General features: G+C 61.1%; 1 protein-coding gene across 2 annotated transcripts in view; it reads right to left on the bottom strand.

Moving 5' to 3' along the window:
- Window positions 1-3,172: 3,172 nt before the first annotated feature.
- The window catches only part of SYT6 (synaptotagmin 6), a 35,551-nt gene continuing 18,609 nt past the window's right edge, over window positions 3,173-20,114 (bottom strand). For both annotated transcript variants that reach the window (XM_025191926.1, XM_025191925.1), the window contains exons 4-7: window positions 12,875-12,995; window positions 10,390-10,561; window positions 9,529-9,679; window positions 3,173-4,362 (exon numbers count right to left, since the gene is read on the bottom strand). In XM_025191926.1, the coding sequence (XP_025047711.1) occupies window positions 4,291-4,362; window positions 9,529-9,679; window positions 10,390-10,561; window positions 12,875-12,995 (516 nt within the window). In that variant the 3' untranslated portion in view covers window positions 3,173-4,290. The remainder of the gene's footprint in view (window positions 4,363-9,528; window positions 9,680-10,389; window positions 10,562-12,874; window positions 12,996-20,114) is intronic.

The raw sequence follows: 20,114 nt of genomic DNA, 5'->3' as shown, positions 1-20,114 counted from the left end.
CGCAGCCCATGCCCCCTGCCAGGGAGGACGTGGGCTGGCAGGCATGGGCCGCTGTAGCAGCCACACGTACTGCCATGTCAGTTCTCACCGTCAGGTAATCTGGGTTTTCTGGGTCGGGGCGTCTGCAATGGGGGCTGCACGCGAGCAGGCCCCACTCTGGAGAGACCTCTGCCCTCTGCGGGGCTGCTGCACCTTCCCTGAGCAGAGCCGGGGCACAGAGCCCTGGGCAGCCCCAGCGCGGGAGCTGCAGCGGGGCAGCACACCCATCACACGCCCCTCCCCAGCCCCCGCCTGTCTCCGGCGCTGCGCGGGGCCGGCGGGGCTCGCAGAGCTGGGCCGGGAGCGCACGCTGGCACCGCAGATGTGCCTCTGCCGAGCCCCTCAGCTGTGAAGGCAGCTGCCGAGAGTGAGACCCGGTGCCATGCTTGTGAAATGTCAAGCTGGTTTTTCTTATTGGTATTTATTGCTGGGGCTTTCCTCAGATAATAGCCTGGCACCATCATTAGTTTCTTGCAGCCTGACAGAGTCTCAGTGGCTGCTCCACCGTGCGCCTGGTGTTTGCCCAGCTGCAAGTGGCATCGGGGAGCCGGGAACCGAAGGCTTCGCTGCATGGAGAAACGTCAACTGTTAGGACAAGACTCCTCGGGCTGCCAGATCACGATTACCAGCGCTCAGACGAGCTCCGTGGTGCAGTGCTGGCCGGGCCCGGCGAGAGGCCTCGGGCAATGGCTCAGGGAGGCAAATCCCCTTCAACAGGAAAAGCAGCAACACCCCCCTGGGCCTTGCTGGGCAGAGGCCGCAAGACCCCCACTGCCGGCATTGCAAGCTCCCCTCGCCCCAGGGAGCGTCCCTGCCTTCCCACCCTCCCCGAGGCTCAGCTTGCCGTCTCCTCCACCCCTCCAGCCCAAACCAGGCCTGATGAAACCTGGGCTCCAGCATTGCTGGTATCCCCTTGGTGCACCTATGCAGGGCCAGGGCTAGGGCTAGGGCTAGGGCCAGGGGGAGCTGCAGGGGCATACAGCCGCAGGATTGCCGGCCCCATGTGATTCGGGGTCTGGAGAGGGTTCTCTGGAGCTGCATTGCACAAGTCCAGCTTTGCAGCAACAGAAAACCAGAACTGGGACAGGCGCCGCTTGCTCAGCGCCTGGGGAGGGTAGGAAGATGGCTCTGTGCTGAGCGAGGACAGCGGGAGGGGCTGAGCAACGCACGGCTCGCTGCCGGGAAAGGCACTCACGTTTCGTGCAGCCGGGGAAAGGGCACCCAGCACTTAGATCCCAGCTGGAGCAGGAAGCCGGCTCTGCGCCGGGGCCTCTCCGGAGAGATTAGACAGCGCTGCAGCGCAGCAGCTCCGGGAGTCATTACTGCTGCCTGCCAGCCCGGGGTCTGGGAACCATTTAGAGAATGGACCTCTCTGCTGCCTCATGCTCTCAGAGGCTGCGGAGCGGTTATACAAGGGGACAATGAATAACCATGCTGCACCCAGTGCCTTTGATGCCTGAGCGTGGGTTATTATGTGGGGAGGAGCCGCAGTGACTCAATGCCAGTAATCTCAGCTCTCCTGAAGAGTTTCAGGCAGAAGAACAGCCGCAGCGACAGGCTCGGTGGCACTTGGAGCGCTCGTACAAGCACCTCCACGGACACGCTTACGCCCACCAGCATCTTCGCCCACCCCCTGTTCATGAGGAACAAAAGGAGCCCAGCTGAGCTGTGGGTGGGCGGGTGGGAGAGGAGTCGCGGGGGCGTCACTGCAGCTTCACCTGCTCCACAAAGCAGGACGGGGTGGGTTTCCTGGCACCCGCTCCCCATGGCCCCAACAGAAGTTTGCTTTGGCAAAAACAGAGCAAGGCTGAGAACAGCTCCTGCAGCCCCACAGAGTGGCCTGGTATTGCATGAGTGCCAGGAAGCGCCGGGCAATGAATGGAGACTGCGCAGCTCCTCTGCAAGCAGGTCCGCGCCCCCAGTGTTTTGGCGAGCATTGCGCCCTGGCTCACAACATGCACCGCACCTCAATAAAGAAGCCCAGGGCCACTGCTCCCGTGGCCCACCCCGAGTCCTGAGCCCCTGACCTGTGCCTGTGGCATGGGCTGGAGCCAGCCCTCCCTCTGCTTGCCCCTGGCACCAGCCTGCCTGGACAGCCGCTATGGCCAGTTATGGACACGACCCAAGCTTTCACCGAGTAAGAACGCAGAACGCTGCTGGGCTCCGGAGTGCGCCAGCTCCAGCCTCTCGCCCAGATCAAGGGACACGATTTCCCTTGGGGGTGAAAAAGAAGCGGCTGCATTGCTCACGGATGTGCTCTGGCCGCAGGCTGATGAATATGCCGCACTTTGATTATTTCAACACCAAGAGACATGGCAGAGCCGCAGGGTTTGGAACATGCCTGTGGGTTTCTGTGCCCACTGGGATGCGGGTGTTACTCAGCAGCAAGGGAGGCCGCCTTCCTGCCAGGCAGCTGACGATCAGTATTGGGAGGAAATCAATTATCCGCATGCAGCAGGGATGAATTAGAAGCTCCTTACCAGCCCCCACATGTGCTTTGACTAAGCCCCAGATAACGAGAGAGGCATAAAAAGCCGAGAGGCTTGGTTTGGCTTTGGTTTTTTGCAGAGAACACCACAACCACGGAGCAAGGATTGCGGGGGCGAGAGGCTGAGTGAGCAAGAGCAAAGAAAACATCTTGGGGCACAAGTCCCACAACCCTTGGGCTGCAGTCAGCAGTCGCCCCGTCACGCCATGCCAGGGAAAGCTCAGCAGCTCTGGTGGGCAGGCAGAGGGGAAAGCGCTCTATCGGCTCTCTGAAGGGCCATCTGCAAGGTGGGCCGCACGCCCAGCGTGGACAACCGCAGCCCTTCGGCCTAGGCAAACGCTGCAAGGAGCTGCCTGCATCCCAGGGAGCTGCACCCCCAGCCACTCCCCAGAGAAGGACTCGACCACAGCCCAGGCCGCACCGGGAAGACAGGGGAGGCAGAAACGACTCAGCTGCGCAGGGCACCGTCTCGCTTGCAGCATGGCACCTTGGCCCCGATCTCGCTCAGACTGGGGCCTACGGTTATGCCTTCAGTGTCCTCCACTCGTGTTGGCACGAGCTCCTGGACGTGAATAAGATGCTGCTGTTGCTTTCTACAGAGAAATGCGTTTCACAGGGGCTACAAATAAAATAAGTTTATTGAGTTTCCGCGCGTGTAGCAGTGGCACATATAGAGAATTAAGACACAAGGTGTGGTGAGGAGTTACAGGTTTGTTCTTCACCGAGCAAAGGCTCTGTCTCACCTGACAAAGATACATACAGATCTGGAGCGTCCGGGTCAGTTCGCTGCGGCGTCCGGGGAGGCCGACGCGTGGGAAGCGGAGCCTGAGGTGGACCTGAAGATTTTGGTTGCTGGGCTCCGTTGCTTCCTGACCTGGCTGAACATGCTTGTGCAGAGGGGCTGGGGAGGGGCGGCTGCCTCTACGGGGTCGAAAGCAGAATCGTTTCATAACAGCAAAACAAACAACACCAACGGCTCGGCGAACGAGCCCAGGGACCGGGGTCAGGAAGCCCGAGACCTGGCCGAGAGGAGCAGCCGACTGCTGCTTTCAAGAACACTGTACAGAGCTGCAGTCGCATCCTGGCTGGACCCCGGGCTGGTGGGATTAGCAAAGCGTCAGCATTCAGGGCTCGGCCTGTCCCCGGAAACATTTTCTTTTCATTAAAGAGATGCTGAGACCTCACGGAAACGATGACGGGACATTTGGGACACGCGCTGCACGACCTCCGAGCAGCTCCGAACACCTCCACACGCACAAGGGATCTGCAGACACACGGCTGGACTCGGACTGGTCACAACAGGCGAGAGCTGCTCACACGTCACATGCTGTCTCACGAGGCTTTCGTTGCTGTGGGTCCACTGGGGGCAGAAGCTGCAGCCGCAGCCTGCCCCGCTGCCCCTCTCCTGGGCTGGGAGCTTGCGGAGACCGGGACGTGTCTGCTCCTTGTCCTGCCTCCACGCGTGCTCCGGGCTGCCGGCCCGCCGCACGAGCCCCCTGCCCGCCTCTCATTCCACCGTCTTTCTCCGGTAGCAGGTCCGTGGAGTGAACGCCACAGAGCGCATCGCCGCGGGAGACAGGAGGGACAAAGACAAAGTTGACCACGACACAGTTTTTCTGCCTCTACTTATTCAGGAACAACTAGACTCAGAGCACCTCGCTGCTGCTGCTGCTGCCACGGCCGCGCAGCAACGAGGTATTTCGACTGCAGGACGGTGCAAAAACAGCTTGGCTCAGTCCCGTTTGCTCGAGGGCGTCTGCACGTCACGGCGTGGGAGGTGGCTTTGGAGATGGACAGGAGCCTTGGCTGTCGAAGCTCGCCGCCCGCCCTTGCCACTGAGGGGAGAGAAAAGCCACATGTTACGCTACGGGAAGTGGAAGAGGGTAGTTAGTGTGTAATCATGCCACGTCCCCGTCCCGCCTGTGGCTCCTCCCCGCCCGCGGGCGATAGGCTAACTGCCGGCCGACATTCGGGCGCCCATCGCTCGGCCGTTGGCACAGGCCTGGTGGCCTCAGGTGCTCTCATAAGCCAGGCCCTGGTCGCTAGGACTGTGAACACGGGGGTGGGGGGGACCTTGACCGTGCGCCTTGGCTGGAGCAGGTTTGCGCTCAGCAAGCGCTCCTGCCGTTTCCCATTTTAGCACACACTTAATTAAGTCCTTCCAGTAACGATGAGGTAATGCAGCTCCGCAGCTGCCCGAGCTAGAGCCATTCCTCAGGCTTGAGAGAGGAAGGTGCAGCGCGTAGCAAGCGCCCATTGCCAGGGGCTCGGGATCAGGCATTGTGACCCGTTTGTCTCAGGGCAGGGATTACAGCGTGAAGCCGGCCTGACTCGAGCTCCCGAGCTCTTGCCCATCTCCCCATCTCTTCCCAACACCCTGCGCGTGTCCCCAACAGACAGCGCCGTGCACTGCTCCTTCCCCTGCTTCCCCAGCGCTCTGGAAAGGGCCCGGGGAAACCCCGCAACATCCTGGCAGCGCGTGAGCAGGGAAGCTCTGGCTGGCTGAGATGCTCTGCCCCAGAGCAGCTGCTCCCTGGCCCAGAGAGCAGCCAGGGAAGGGCCGCGGCTGCTGCCCGGGCGTTGAGTGAGCTTGGTCCCACACCTGACCGCGCATCACGCATCGAGCCAGTTCCCAGGCATCCTAGAGCGCCGGCGCCCGGCTGGACTGCGCTCTGCTGCGAGTGGCGGACGGCTGGCAGGGGATGCTCTGGCCGGCGCCCGTGCTGGGTCAGCCTGCGCTGGCAGAGCACGTGGCACACGCAGGGTACTTGAAGGCTAGCTTTATGCTGGCGGCAGCAGACTCGCCTGCATTACTTGCCTGTGCAAATTCTGGTCAGGGCCGGGGCTGAGCCGGGGCTGTAGTTTACTCTTTTCCCCCAGACAAAACAGACATCCCAAGCAACCCCTCTGCAAGTCTGGATTGAGCAGGGACATGATTCCTTCTTAACGGTGATGAAAGCTGCGGAGAGACCAGCGCGTGCGACCTGTGTGTCTGGAGAAACCTGAAGACGTGCTCCTGTCTCTAATTACAGCAGAGTCGCTCCTTCTGCACTCACCAGCTGGGAGCGTGGCAGTTCCCAGATGTCAGGTGCAGCCAAAGCCCCAGGAGCCTGATTTTCATATCGTTAAGCGGGGAGGGCTATTTCCATTGCAGGGCTGAGCCTGTCCCAGGGGAAGCAGTGCTTTGGGGGTTTCCCCGTTTCACCCAGCGAATGCCCTCGTGGCAAACACCAGAGGAGCTCCATGGCCTTGGAGACCTCTCACCAGGGCAGCGATGCTGCCAGCTGCAGCTTTCTCCTTTCATGTGTGAGAGCGGCAGCTCCGTTTTCCACGGTTCCCTTGACTGCTTACATGGATACCCTGTAATTTTTTTGTCTCTTGCCTTGCAAACATGCCACATGCCTCTCCTGGCTGACTGACGCGTGGAGACAGCAGTGCCGAGAGATCCGGGTGCTGGGAGCACACAGCAGCGACTGTGCACCAGGGCTGCAGCCGTTCTTGCGGCAGAGACATATCTGGGTGCCGCTCACTGGTGACGCAGGGGAAGGGTTCAGTGCCGTTACTGGAGCGGTCTGGAGGTGACCAGTGATGAGAAGAGGGTCATCAGGGCAGCGACCAAGATGCAGGGAGAGCCGAGTCCTGGCTCATGCAACCTCCGGCCTGGCTCAGTGCTCTGCTCACTGCTGGGACATGAGAGGGGGTTGGGTAGGGCTGGGGGACCTGCCTTCTCTTGGGCAATGCTCCCGAACAAGAGCTGAGGACAGCCCTGCCCGTGGGAAGGCGCACGGCAGCGTCACGGGCGCTGTCTGGGAGCAGACATCTGCACTCGACGCTGCCGAAGGGATGGCCGAGGCGTTGCTGCCAGTGGGGAGCTCTTCCTCACCGAAACATCTCTTTCAGGTCCTTCGTCCCAGGTCTGTCATTTTATTCCAAGTCCAAAGGGCGACACATGCACCTAGACAGACTGTCCAAAGGACCAAAGCCAGGGCCTGTTTCAGCGTACGTTAAAGTCTGGATTAGCAGCAGAGGAATTAGAGGGGGCTGGAGAAAAAGCAACCTCTTCTCTTTGCACAGCCGGGGTCTTGATTTGGAGATGAGAGGGCCGCAAGCTGGTTGCGTGGGAAGACCATAAGGAACCCAGGGGCAGGAAAGCCCAGCTGCCTCTCGCAGGCAGGGGCTCCAAGCTCTCCGGTTTCCAGCTCGCTCTTCTTTCAGAGCATCCGCACCAGTTTCCGTGCCAGATCCAGCTGTGCGCTGGGAAAGGCACCGACTGACTGGCCGAAGGGCAGAAGAGGAGTCTCCTGGGTAGGGCTGGCTCTTGTGGGTACTCGAGGCAGCACAAGCTCCCTGGCAGCCGGGGGCAGTGGCCGCTGGCCTGCCCATGCCAGGACCCCATGTCCCGGTGCTGACGGGCTCCGCCAAGGCAGGTGGCAGGCTGCAGGCCCTGCTCCACGCGCCGTGTTGGCTCTCCCGCGCCGTCCGTCACCACTCTGGAGGCCAGGCAGAGCTCTGACTCACTGCTGCCCCACGACCGCACGGTTAGGATGGCACGGTTGATCATCTCCTGTACCGGAAGGCTCTGGGAACGAGTTACCTGCCAATTACAGTAGAAGACCGGTAGCTGGCTACCCACACAGCTGCCTAGTCATTACTGAGGTGCCTGAAGACGGCAGTGGGGGCTGCCCCCGCACTGCAGCAGACGGGAGGAAGGGGAGGCACAAGGCTGGAGCCGCCAGCGTTGCAAATCAGCACCCGAAGGCAGAGGAGCTCTAGGGCTTCACCTCCCCATCACGCGGTGACAGCGCAAGGACCTCTCTGCGGGGGTGCCGGTGACTCCGAGCTGCCTGTGGGTGCTGGGGCATGTCCCAGGGCCTTCCGGACCTCAGCTGCCCCGTACGCGGCACGCGGCTATAATCTGATATGCAGAGCGGGAGATTTAGTTAGGCACAACAGACAAATCGCACTTCCCCGGTCATGGCTGCCTGGCACGCTGGGCTGCTTTCTGTCTGCTGCCGCGGCGTGTCTGTGCACTCCAGGGTTGCAGAGCAGGGCTGAAACTCAGACAGACACGGAACGAGGGCCAGGGCCGCTGTGGGCCGGCAGCACGCGCTGGGCTGTGGCTGGGAGGCGGAAGCGGGCGTGCAGGGTTTTTCAGCCGGGCTCCTGTTTTGTACAAGCTGAACTGATCCATCCGATTTCCCCCGGGAGCCAGGGTCTCAGCGCGCCAGTCTGGGACAGAGCCAGCCTGAGGCAGGGCAGGGAAGCAGCTCTTCCTCCCGGTCGGACGCGAGAGCTGCAATCAGCTGCTGCGGGGCCGTCTCTGACCTCCCGGTCACTGCATGTCACGCGTACCCGGAGCCGGAGCCGGAGCAGCCCCAGGCCCCAGGCGGCTGTCGCGGGCTGCCTGACAGCGCAGGCCTGGGTGCGAGGGGCCGAGCGGCGTGTGACCGGTTTGGGCCGCGCGGTGCATCCAGAGGTACAGCTCAGCGCCCAGAGGCACCGCGATCGGGAACAGTCTCCAGATCAGTGAGGCCAGCGGGCCTGATCCTGGTCCGATTTACACTGCTGACTTCAGGGAAGCTGCTCCCCATTTCCACCGGGGTAAAGTGAGATCAGGACAAGCCTATAAGAGAGGGGGCAAACTCTCAGCTCCTGCAAGTCCGAATAGCTCCACTGAAGTCACTGGGACGGCGTTAGGGTCCGCTGCCCGGCCGAGATCTCATCCGGCATGTCTCAGACTGGTTTGCAGAAGCCGGGAGGATCCGTGCTGGGCTCTTGTGAAGATGAGTGTCAAACCCAGCCCCTGCGCACACAGCGACGGTATCCGGGCAGGACGGATGCTGCAGACGGGATGGTCGTGGAAGGCTCTGCTGAGCGGTGGCGAATTCCTGTCGCTCCGGAGAAGGGGATTCGTCAGTTGTGTTCCCTTCCCGCAGCAGGTGCCTGCTAAAGCAAACAGCGCTCAGGGAAGCTCTGGCAGAACCAGCGGAGACACAGGCCAGCTGCTCCCGGCTCGGAGCTGCTGCCTACCGCCTCCTGCAGAAGACGCTCCTGCGCAGTCGAGGCAGGCCCAGCGCCGGACCGAGTGCATTTTGGACCCTGTGAATGACCGACAGACACCGCGTAAGCTCAGGGAGGCAGCTGGCATGGAGCCTACACCGGGCTCGGTACCAGAGACCAGGTTTCCAAGGAGCGTAGGATCCGAGAGCGCTGCTGTGGCCTCTGGGGTCCAGCACCAGCCTCTAGCAGGCGGCGTACGTGACACGGCAGAGGCAAACACCCTGCTCCTTCGACCGCGTTGGACGGAGAATGAGAGATACTGCTGCCATCCCTACGTGAGGCAGCACGGCTCCGGGCGCGAGCCTTGCTTCCCGTTCCTGAAGCGCTGCTGACGTGCATGGAAAGAGGTAGAAGAGCACGTCTCTGCCCCCAGCTCTCTGCTTCCATCAGACAAAGAGCAAGGCAGAGCGCAAGGGAAGGTGAGGAAACGGAGCCGGGGAAGGAGAGCGGCACTTGGCCGAGAGGGCGCCTGGCTCTTTCCCCGTGGCCGGCTCCCCTCGGACAGTCTTCACCCCCGAGGTGCTCAGAGCAGCTGCACTCGTTCTATTTATTCCTTCTCAAAGGCTCAAAGATGAGTCAACGGAAAGTTTTTCAGGGGAAAAAACCGAATCCTTGAAGCACACGGTGTCCCTGGGCAATTTATTTTGGGAGCGCAATAGCGTTCCCCCTCCCGACTGCCCTCACGCTCGGGGTAAAAAGAAGAAACCCGTGATACCAATCTGATCTGCGCATCCCTGCCTTGGCGCTCCCGCTCCCCAGCCCGAGGAGCTATTTCAAGCCAGAGCCGAGGCGCTTGTTCTCTAGGGTTCACCTCGGGTGAAAAGCTCCCTCAGGTCCTGCTAGAGTTTTCCACAGGAGGAGGAGAGGCTTTTAGAGAGCCGCGGGCCAGCTCAGTCACGCATGGCACTCGCATTCGCAGGGAGAAAACCGGCTTCACGCACCTCTTTGAAGGATTTCTTCACCTCCACTAATGGGTGCCAGTGAGCAATCGGCTTCCGCGGGTACGCCAGCATCTCGTTCCAGTGGTCTCTGCCCAGGCCCTCGGCATTGATGCCCACGCGGCAGACTCCAATGATCTCGTTATGGCCCACGCTAAAACCAGAGGAGAAGAGGAAGGTGATCTTGTCCCTGAGCTGGGCTGTCAGGCCCAGGGAGGCCCGCCTGCAAGCCAGCTTCTGGCTGGGCATCAAGGCAATGCTCTTGCTGTCGCTTCCTGCGTGTCTGTGCCGCTCCCGGCACAACGGGGCCTGGCAAGCTCCCCAAAGTAACCCCCCACAAAACCCCAAACCAATACTGACAATCATGTTAGCAAAACCCGAGCCTGTGGGCATCTTGTATGAGGTCTACTCTACAGCCTGGATGCGAATCCTTCCTGGAGCCCGAGGAGGTGCTGGGGCCCTGGAGGGTGCAGTGAGAAGCCGCACGAGGAGGACTCAGCGAAGACCGGGTCCCTCGTGCTCCACCTGCTGCTTTAGGGGAAGCAGTTTGCCCGCTGACAGGGATGATGGATGGCCTGGCCGCACTCCCGCAACCCTCCCCAGCAAAGGGGTGCAAGCTACTCCCTCAAGGAGAAAATGCCTAACAGCTAAGGATCAGGCCTATTGTACTCATGCTTCCAGCAGCATAATTATCCACAGCATTAAATATACATGACACTTTGCAAAGCATCGTTACGGGCTCACGTTGACACAATCCGGTTGCGTGATCCTGGCAGCCAGAGCCAGGAGCTTAGCAGCTGCGCGGGGAACCCAGGGCCAGGCAGGCTCTCCAATCCCCCCCTGTCTCCAATCGCCCTCACATACCGATCGTAATCCATGACGGAGATCAGCAGGCTGACTTGATCCATGTTCTCCGGGGGGATATCAAAGATTATCGCCTCGTTGTAGGTGGGGTTCAGCGTGTTCTTCTTTATGGTGGTTTTCTTCTTTTTCAGCCTTCGCCCATCGCAGAGCAGGGACACCTTGACGTATGGATCTGGAGAGAAGGGGCAAACTCCTGGTGTTCAAGGGACAGCGTGGGCTATGTGGGGCCTAAGGCATAACATCACCCTGGGATGGGGGTAGGAGACCTTGTCCGTGGCCAGTGCACTCAGCCATGGTCCCCTTTCTCCTGCCCTGCAAACCTCCCAGTTCTGGCCCCGAAGCACCTGCTGAGGGCTTCGTGACATGGGTTAGCCGCAGGGAAGACAAGACATGCAGCTAGCTTTTTGGCTGTAACGTGGACTTCATTTCAACCCAGATGTTTCAGCGGGGGAGGGTTAAGGTTAGGGCCCCCACTGGCACCTCACTGGCTGCTGCAGCCATGCTCTCACACCCCTGCCCAGGCAGAGGAGAGGGTCCAAGGGGAAGGCCCTCTGGCAAGGGACAGCCCAGCCCTCGGGACCTGAGCCTGGGACCTCTGGCACCAAAGCAAAGGCTCCCACTGCAGCAACTCAAGGAGCTGGAACCGAAGGAGCTGCTCCATTAGCTGGTAGAAGCAGTAGGCTGGTGCCCTGCGGGGAAACAGCAGTTACAGGGGACACAGGACTTGCATTGCCGTGTGTCACGTATATCCCGCCGACAGCCGATCTGCTCGGCCATGCCGAGGCAGCTCCATCACTCCAGGGGAGCTGCCACCCCTCTGCAGAGAAGCTCTGGCTGCTGCCGACCCGGTCCCCATTAGGGATCCTGCTCATGCTGCCTGGACAGAGGGTTCCCGTCTCTACAGGAAGGTGTCATGCGCCTCCCTCTGCATAGCCAAAGCAGAGAGAGCTTGATGCAAAAGAAGTCATCCGTGGAGCACATTTCACCCCAGTCCCACTGCCTGCAGCCCCAGCCCCGACCCTGGGCCTTTGGGGCTGTTTGCTCTCTGGCATTTGTACAGTTCCTAGCGCAGCGGGCACTGGTGCCCCCAGGGCTGCTAGCACCACTGCAGCACACAGATGGAAGGAGGAGGAGAAGCTGTGTTCAAGACTGTACCATGAGTTATTGCCTCCCAGGGGTGCCCTCCAGTTCTGCTAAGGAAACGGATATACGGGAGCTCATAAAACTGCTCCGCATCGAGTCCCTGGTGCCGGCAGACCATCTGGTGGTGGGGAATCGGGCCCGTGGCCTCCTCTGAAGGAAGGTCAGCGCCGCGGGCTCCGGCATGTGGGGAGGCTCAACCCCATCAACAGCCAGTCGGGAAGAGGCTAATGGACACTGGGAGAAGTCTGGCTCTCACTTGAACACACGAAAGCATCTAGCTTACAGCAGCCCTGCACACTTTCTGAAGCAAAACTGCACCTTTTTCAATATTTGATGAACAGACTGAAATATAACACAGCAACCTTGGCAATCACTGCACGGAGCAGAACTCCATTTGCAGGCATCTTTCCCTGCCTTTACGGAGCCAAGGGGGTACAGGGCGTATACCAGAGGCGGCTCACCCCGCACAGCCTGTTTAGACACGGCAAAATGCTTCACCAATAATGCCCTATTTCTCTTGGCCTTCTTAGCCCTAGCAAAGCTTCCATTACTTGCAGACACAGCGTTACTGCCTAGGGGAAATGCCCATGACCCGTTGCGAGTCGCACAGGGTCCCTCCAGGGGGTTAAAAGCACTTGTTCTTGATGCCAGTGGCAAGGGGAGGCACGGGGACAGGCTCCCCGCCTGGCTGTCCAGGGCCTGACTCCAACTCCGGTGGAGGGAGCTCTGAGGGCGGCTGGGGAAATGTCAGCGCCTTCGGGGGTTGCACGGAGCAGATTACTGCAGAGCTACGGAGCTGCCCTCCCTCCGCAACCTCAGGTCTCAGACATTTCAAACTGCATCGAGTTGTAACGGAGCAGGAACGTCGTCTGCCCAGAGATCGTGTCATGAACTGCTGCTGAGCATCACGGGAGCCGCCACAAGACCCAGAGACTTGCACTGCGCGCCCCAGGCCACAGACCGCGTTTCGCATGCGTCTAGTAGTGCTGGTCCCCTTCCAGGCTCCTTGGCACTGCAAGCACACGGCCCCCTAGCACCCCCGCTCCCGGGGCCTTGGCGGCAGCAGGGGATTGCCGCTCTCGTGGGCACTCCGGGGCCCTGGCTCAGCTTCAGGGCAAGGGGCAGGGCTCTGGCTGGGAATGGCTAGCAGGGAGCTCATGTTATTCCTAAAGTTTTGCCGGTGCCTATGATGTGCTTACACGCACGTGTGCTTTTGCCGAGCCACTTCAGTGCTGACATAGCTCTGCCTCGTGCCCCTGCGACAGAGGCTTCGTGCGCCAGCGAGCCAGCCTGGGTGGCAAGCTGCAGAGAGGCAGTAACTCCGAGAGAAGGCACAACCTACCTGAGTAGCCAGTAATGTCCATAGCTTTAAGATTCCTGCACTTGATGACAGTTAAAGTGAGGCGTCCGGCAGTCGGCAGGTAACACAGGGAAAACATGATCTCGCCCAGGTCCACGCTTTCCTTGAACAAAACAGAGAGGACAGAGCATCAGGAGTGCACGAGAGCCAGCCACACCGCCACCTACACCTCGCTTGCTACAAGACTAGCCATCAGGAGGCGCAGCTTCACAGTCAGGGCGGCCAGGACCTGGAACCAGCTCCCAAGGGAAGTGGTGCTGGCTCCTACCCTGGGGGTCTTTAAGAGGAGGCTGGACGAACACCTAGCCAGGGTCGTTTGACCCCAGTGCTCTTTCCTGCCACGGCAAGGGATCGGACTTGATGATGTGTCAAGGTCCCTTCTAACCCGACCAACAATGACACTATGAAGCAGGAGTCTAGCGAACCTGCGCTCTGCCCGGCGCCCCCCTGACCTAGCCCCAGGACCAGCGCTGTTCATCTGTGCCAACAGGTCCCACCTAAGTCACCGCTTCAGTTCAGCTTCTCACCGGTGCCGCAGCCACTTGGCTCCTGGAGGAAGCAGGGCTGGGTTGGTTAGCTATCCAGTGCTCGGGGCGCTCGCTGGCAAACTCATCGCTCTCTGTGGTGTCGTTTGCAAACTTGCTGCCAGCTACGAGCGTGTTGGCTGCAGCGCGGCTGGGCTGCCCCGCGAGCGGGCTGTGCTTGTCACCTTACATAAAGGACCGTGCTCTCAGAGCAGATCTGCTGCGAGCGCTGTGCTCAGCTGGGTTATCGGCTGCACACCGCGACCAGGGGATCGCACGTCCTCCTGCCAAGTGCTGCTCAGGCGTTACTGAGGTGAGCGGATTGCAGACTCTGCCCATGATGCAGCCTTCGGGGCAGAGGGGGGCCTTCCTGGCGGGGAGCCTGTTCCTTCGAATCAAGCTGCATCATTACAGTAACGTCCCTCTTTCTCCACCCAACGCCAGAGCCCAGAAACTCGGCGCTGCCGGTAGGAAGCTCCGTCTCTGCAGATGCCCGCGCTCGGCAGCGCTGCTGGCCGGGTGTCGTCGCCCCGGCACCAGCCTGCCAGAGCCGCTTTCGCTCAGCGCCCTTTGTGCCTCTCCTCAGCGCGAGGCCAGAAGGGGCTCTCGCAGGCTGGCGAGGGACTCGGGATGCTGCAAGCGAACAGGGCGGCGGGCCGCTTCCAACCGAACCCCGGGCACGCGAGAGCCCAGGCTTCGTCGGGGTAGGGTACATAGCTCCAGCCACACAACGGAGAGGGCTAATAAAGAGTGAACTGAGCAAACACATCCTGATGGCCCTTGTCTCAAAGCATTTCATGCTTCTCTGCACCGCCCTGTACACCCTGTCCAGCTGGCCTGGCCTGGCCTGGCCCTCAACGCCTCCCAACAGCGGCTCTGCAGTGGGCTCCACATCTTCACCGGGCTTTTGCCCCCATCGGTGGGGGTTTGTGTGCTCAGCGAGCCGTCGCCCTGGCAGCTGAGGACAGCTCGCCTGTTCTGGTCTGCTTATTTGTGATGGAGAGCTGTTTACAGAAATATCCATGCGTTGGTAACGAAGACGACTAAGACTTGAGCTGCAGCCTAATGCTTTAGACTTGACTTTTTAAGAACTGTGTGTCTGGAGCTTCCAGATTGTAATTAGCTTTTAAAAGGCTTTTGCTTCTTAATAATGGTGATGGGGGCAGCTGGCTTCGGGATAATGTCAGAAAGCAGCTCACCGTCTTGGCTCCTTTCAACAGAAGCACTGACTCGCCGGCAGAGTTGAAAAAAGAGCTCAGCTTTCTTGGAAACTGCTACAAGAGGCAGGCAGGGGCAGGGCTGTGGCATATCCCTCGCCTGCAGCTGCCCTGCTACAGGACAATAGCCTACCACTGCAACTAGCTATTGGAGTCACGCCTGTAATGAAACGGTCTTCGCGGCAGTGCTGAAGGTGCTGGATCCAGCCCCACCGCCGGGATCATCGTGCCAGCAGCGTTTTGGGGACAGAACAACTCAAAGGCAGCAATCGCATTATCTGGGCTGCAAGAAAGGATCAGAAACATTCCTGGTTCCACCAGGCCCTGCTCTGTTTGCAGCAGCGTGTGGATCTGGGGCCTGTTAAATGACTCGTGTTATTGCTGGGGTAGATGGTTTCATGAGTCAGTAGAGCCGGAGCGATAACAGACCCGGGAGCGCCGTTGGCCGCGGCCCTGCTTGCTCTGCTGCCAGCGTGTGCCAGTCATTAGCAGCGCCAGGTTTGCTGCCGGGAGCCGGCTCCGCGCAGGAGCTAAGGGCGTGCAGCGAGGCAGCTGGCTGCGAGCGCAGCCCCTGGGCACCGTTTGCCCGGAGCACAAACTTGCCCATTTCCAGCACCACTGATACGAGCCTTTGTTGCCGTCTCCTGAGAGAAGTGAGCGGGCAGAGATGAGAGCCAGAGCCAGAGCCACCCGTGCCTGAGACCAGAGGCAGGGAGCAAGGGGCGGAGGTGCGCAGTTTGGTCTGAAACACAGAAGCGCCGGTCAGTCACCAACCGGCTGCGCGCGGCAGCTCCGGCCGGCAGTCGGAGCAGTGCTGCTCTAAGTCCAGGCAGTTTAACACGACGGGGACAGGGGGGGATGAGACACTCAGGCCTCTGGCTGCTATTCTCACCCACAGGCCGTCGGTTTTGCTGTGAATCTGTTTCCCCAGTAACATGCTGGAGAGGATAACACTGACCCGCCTCGCAGGGACGGGGTGCTGGCTCGCAAGCTGCTGCCTGCTGCCCTGGGGCGAGCCGCGGCACAGCGGGGAAGTCAGCACGCCGCCTTTCTGTAGCTGCAACCAAGCACTGACAAAGTGCGTGGTCTGAAATGGCCGCTGACCACTGACCCCACCACTAGCGCGGGCAGCCCTGGCGTGGTGTCTCACACGGACGCCCCTGTCCTGAGGCTTCATGGACTCGGGCTCTCCGGTTTAGACAGAGAAGCCCGGATGGGATGGGAGATCAGTTGTGACCGAGCTGAAGTCTGTTGTGGCCCTTGCTCTCTGGTCTCTGGTGGTCTCCTGGGTTTGCTTCGCAGCTAAGAGGGGTGCGGCGTCTTCGAGATGCCCAGGACTCCTGTCCCCTGCCGGCAGCGTAGTGGCAGGCCCAGCCGCAAGGGCAGGGCAGGAACAGTCCTGGCCCGCGGACAGTGCACATCCCGTGCCACGAGGACGCGGGCCTGCCCTGCCCCACACTCCTCCCCACTGCTGAAGGCCTCCCGGCCCGGGGCATGCGGGCGGCCCTCAGGGGTCGCGTTATGGGGGAGCCCCCCGTAAGAGATGAGAGCCCTGCCGTAAGATGTGAAACTCATAACCTGGGGGGCGGGGGGGTCTTCAACTGGATTGCTCCTTCACTTAGGTGGACTTGTTGCTCAAAGAAATCAAACATTGGGATCGTCTTGAGCCCCTCAAGAGTCCAAGTGCTATTCGAACCCTGTGGCCCCTCACTACCGAGCCTACGCCTTCGCGCTGGTGGAGGTCTCATCCCGAGAAAGCTGCGCCTCTGGAAGCATTAAGCCGGCTGGCTCCTCCCTTCCGGGGCGACTTCTAAGCACCCAGCTGCCCCGCGTTGTCTGGACCTCGACTGCAGGGACAGGGGTTGCCGCGCGGCTCCCAGGAGCCCTGCAAGCTCTCTGCCGCTGCCACGTGCGAGGAGCTGCTGGGAAGAGCTCCACTGCACGCGTTCGCCCGGCAGCAAACCGCAGAAGCAGCCATTCACTGCACTGCATCCAGCCCGCTTGCTGGAAGCAAAGGGCAAGGGCAAGGGCAAGGGAAAGGGACTCAGTCCTGGGCAAGTGAGATGCCAGGCGACGGGCTTGCACGCACGGACCTTTCACGTTGCTGACAAGGCCGGCACTGTTGTCTAAAGGAGACAAACTGAACGTGTCAGATTGAATCCCAGGCTGCGAAAGCCCGGCTCGCTGTGCCCCGGGAATGCTGCGTGCCGCGGGCTGGCCTTCATGTGTCACTTCCCTGGAAAAGCATCTGTTACCTCGTTGCGTCGCTAAGTGCTAAACGGCTCGCTGACACCTGCCAGCCTGGGCGGGCGGCTGCAGGATGTGTCATTCCTGACAGCCCTCCTGGAGGAGGGAAACCCAACCCAGAGCAGGATCCTTCTGGTCTGCCCTGTGGGCGCCGAGATTCTCCGCCTTTCCCGCGGACGCCCCATCTGCACGTCGCTGCAGAACGTGGACGCACGCCCATGGCTCCTTCCCAAAGCCCCTCCGGGCTGCACGGGCACAGGGTGGCTAAAGAAGGGGTTGTGGGGTGGCCTCAGCGAGAAGGTCAGAAGAGCCCTGAGCTCGGAAGGGCCACGTTTCGATGGCGCGTGTCAAAGCGGTCACGGCAGGACTCGCGTCCCTCATGCCAGCAGAAGTCCCTTGCCTTTCAGCTGCATCGCACTGCCGATGCACGACCAGGAACCTGCCTGATGTCACACCCAGGACCTCCCCGAGAGCAGAGCTGGGGTCTCAGCAAGTCCAGTGGGAGAAGCAACGGGCCAGACACTGTCCCCAGCTATTCGAGCTAAGTATGGGGAAATCCCCAGACGGCGAGAGCCAGCCTGAGCCACTGAGTAGACTGGGAAGAGAAGGAGCCCCAGGAAGGGCACTGACCCCCGAGGGGGCCTGCAAGACTGTCAGTGCCAGTGGCCTGGAGGCAGGGGCTGTGCACTGCACGATAGCAATACCACCCTCTCCACCTGCATGGGAGTGCTGGAGGGTCTCAAGCAGCAGCAAAAAATCAACAAGTCCTTGGACTGTATGCACGTCCAAGAGTTTTCAAAGAGCTGGATAAGGAGCTCTCTGGACTGTTACTGCTGATATTCAGGGAGTCTGGGAAAGCTGGAAATGCTCCAGAGCACCAAATGGGAGCCCACATTGTGCCACTATTAACAAAGGCAAAAGGGACGACCTGGTAATTACATGCTTGTCGGGCAGCCACAAACCCTGAGCGAGATAATGCAGCAGCTGAGCTGGGACTCGATCAAGAAAGAACGAAAAGAGGCGACTACAACTGATGCTAACCAATGCAGCCCTACGGAAAATAGATCTTGTCGGGCGACGCGCTCGGGGGCCCTGGCGGGCAGTCGGCTCAGCGAGTCCTGGGGGTCCCCGCAGCGCAGCACTGAGCAGGGGTGGGGGCTGCATTTCCTCTGTGCCAGGTGCTGGGCTACGGCCCGGGGACACGTTTTCCAGGCGGCGGCCGACACGGCCCCTGGGGCAGAACTCACGTCCATCCTTACATTAGCTTCCACCCACGCACGTGTCCCTTCCCGCTCCGCCGCTCGCACCGAACAAGCGACACGAACGCCACGTGACCACCATTAGGGAAGCGATCGATGGGATGTGCAGGCAGTGCCCGATACCCGCACGGCTCCCACTGCCGACCGCCTGCCTTGAGCACTTACCCCCTTTCCGAGCATGGTGCGGGGCGGGGGGACGCGAGCGCAGAAGGGCGGGCACCTCCCCTCGGCGGTGACTGCGGCCCCGCGCACCGGCTGTCTAACGGGACAGATGAAGCGGAGCTCCTTCCCGGGACATCCCGCCGCTGGAGCCTCTGGGGGGAGATGCCTTGTCAGGGGCCATGTTGACAGCAAACGTGCTGGACCCTCCTTAGCCAAGAGCCCAGGACAGGCACTGGGCCTCGAGCCCTTTGCTCACAGATCTCCTCCTCCCCTTCTCCACGCTGGATGCCCTTCCTTTGCACGGGCACTGCGCGTGCCTCGTTCCTGCCTGCCCCGTCCCTCCCCTGCTCCCAGCACGGCACGGGCACAGACACGCATCGCCAGGGTGCCCGTCCAGTCCCTGAGGCCCGAGGCGTCTGCACTAGAGCACAGGTCCAGCTGGCAGCACTGCACACCCAGACACTAGAGATGATGGAGACGTGACCGTGGCAGGCCTCTCAATGTCAATGATTTCCCTCCCCTTTCACCCTCAGGAAATGCATGCGGGCTCTGGCTCTGGCTCTGGCTCTGGCTCTGCCCGCTCCGCCCGCCTGTGCCTTGGCTCCTTTGCAACACAAGAAGAGTCCGTCTGGGCAGACACCGGCTCCCTGGCCCCGGGCTCCAGGACGGGCAGCCCACAGGGCCCGGGGTGTCAGCTGAGAGGTGCCCCAAGCCCCCCAGGGCGTCCTTGTGCCGCGGTAACTGAGGTCTCACCCACGAGGACAGACCTCGTCATCCACCTTCCCGCTAGCCTTTGCAGGTGGGGGAATCTTGCACCTCGCATGAGCAGCAATGCCAGACACAAGGGACTTTCACGTGGGGGGACTTGCTTCTCCCGAGACCAGCTGTCCCTTCGCGAGGAGGCACGCAGCCGGTCCTGGGCCTGGCTGTGTTTTAAAGGAGCAGAGCCAGCTGACAGGAGCCCTGCCACAGCCCCGGGCACAAGCTCCCATCTCACCCAGTCAAACCTCTTGTTCTCCCCAGATGGGAACGTCAACGCGAGACCAGAGCTGATCCATGCCCTGCAAACAGGCCACGCAGACCGCCGCGCGAGGGTCTGACCCGTGGAGGCGCTGAGCGCTAGCCCTTCCCTGGCCGGGCAAGCGCTCTTCCTCTGCTCCCGGGTATCTGGGGCCAGCAGGCACCAGAGATGGTGGACGAAGCTGTTAACAGAACCGATCTCTGGTTTCTCCTGGGACGCGACGCACCCACCGGCCCCTGGTCACAGGGGAGCCCAGGAAGCGCTCCAGCTCCGGGCACCGCTCGGCAGCAGGCAGGCGCAGGAGGGCAGGGGTGACCGGCTCTGGCTGCGGCGTGCTCCATCCTAGGCTTTTGCTCCGGGGCTGCCCGAGGAGCCCTTAGCAGCAGCTACACTTGTAAGCATTGTGATGCCCCCCATCACGAGCCGTCAGATGGGAGCAAGGCCAGGACGCTGCCACCCTGGCCCAGACCCAAAAGCAGGGTCCAGGGGCTCACGAGCTCCGTATCCCACCCCCAGGCCCCCTCTCACAGCTGTCAGGGCCTCTTTTTCCCCAGCACGGTCCGTGACGGTCTGGGATCACGTTACCTCTGCCAGGCCAGCCTCTGCCTCTTCCTCTGACTGCTCGCCCGCTGCAGCTCTGCTCAGGGGACCTTGCCGGTTAGAAATGCTGTTGGGAGTGAGGGCTGATTAGCTACAGGCGTCCCCAGAGAGGTGATGAATAAACACACCAAGCAAGCGAGCGAGCAAGCGGGTATGTGCCTTCTGCACCCCCATACAGTATCTTAGTAGCAT

Source organism: Alligator sinensis, unplaced genomic scaffold, assembly GCF_000455745.1.
Source record: "Alligator sinensis unplaced genomic scaffold, ASM45574v1 scaffold1450_1, whole genome shotgun sequence".
Taxonomy (NCBI): Eukaryota; Metazoa; Chordata; order Crocodylia; family Alligatoridae; genus Alligator; species Alligator sinensis.
The sequence above is the reverse complement of the archived record's forward strand: the minus strand, read 5'-3'. Positions and strand labels throughout refer to the sequence as shown.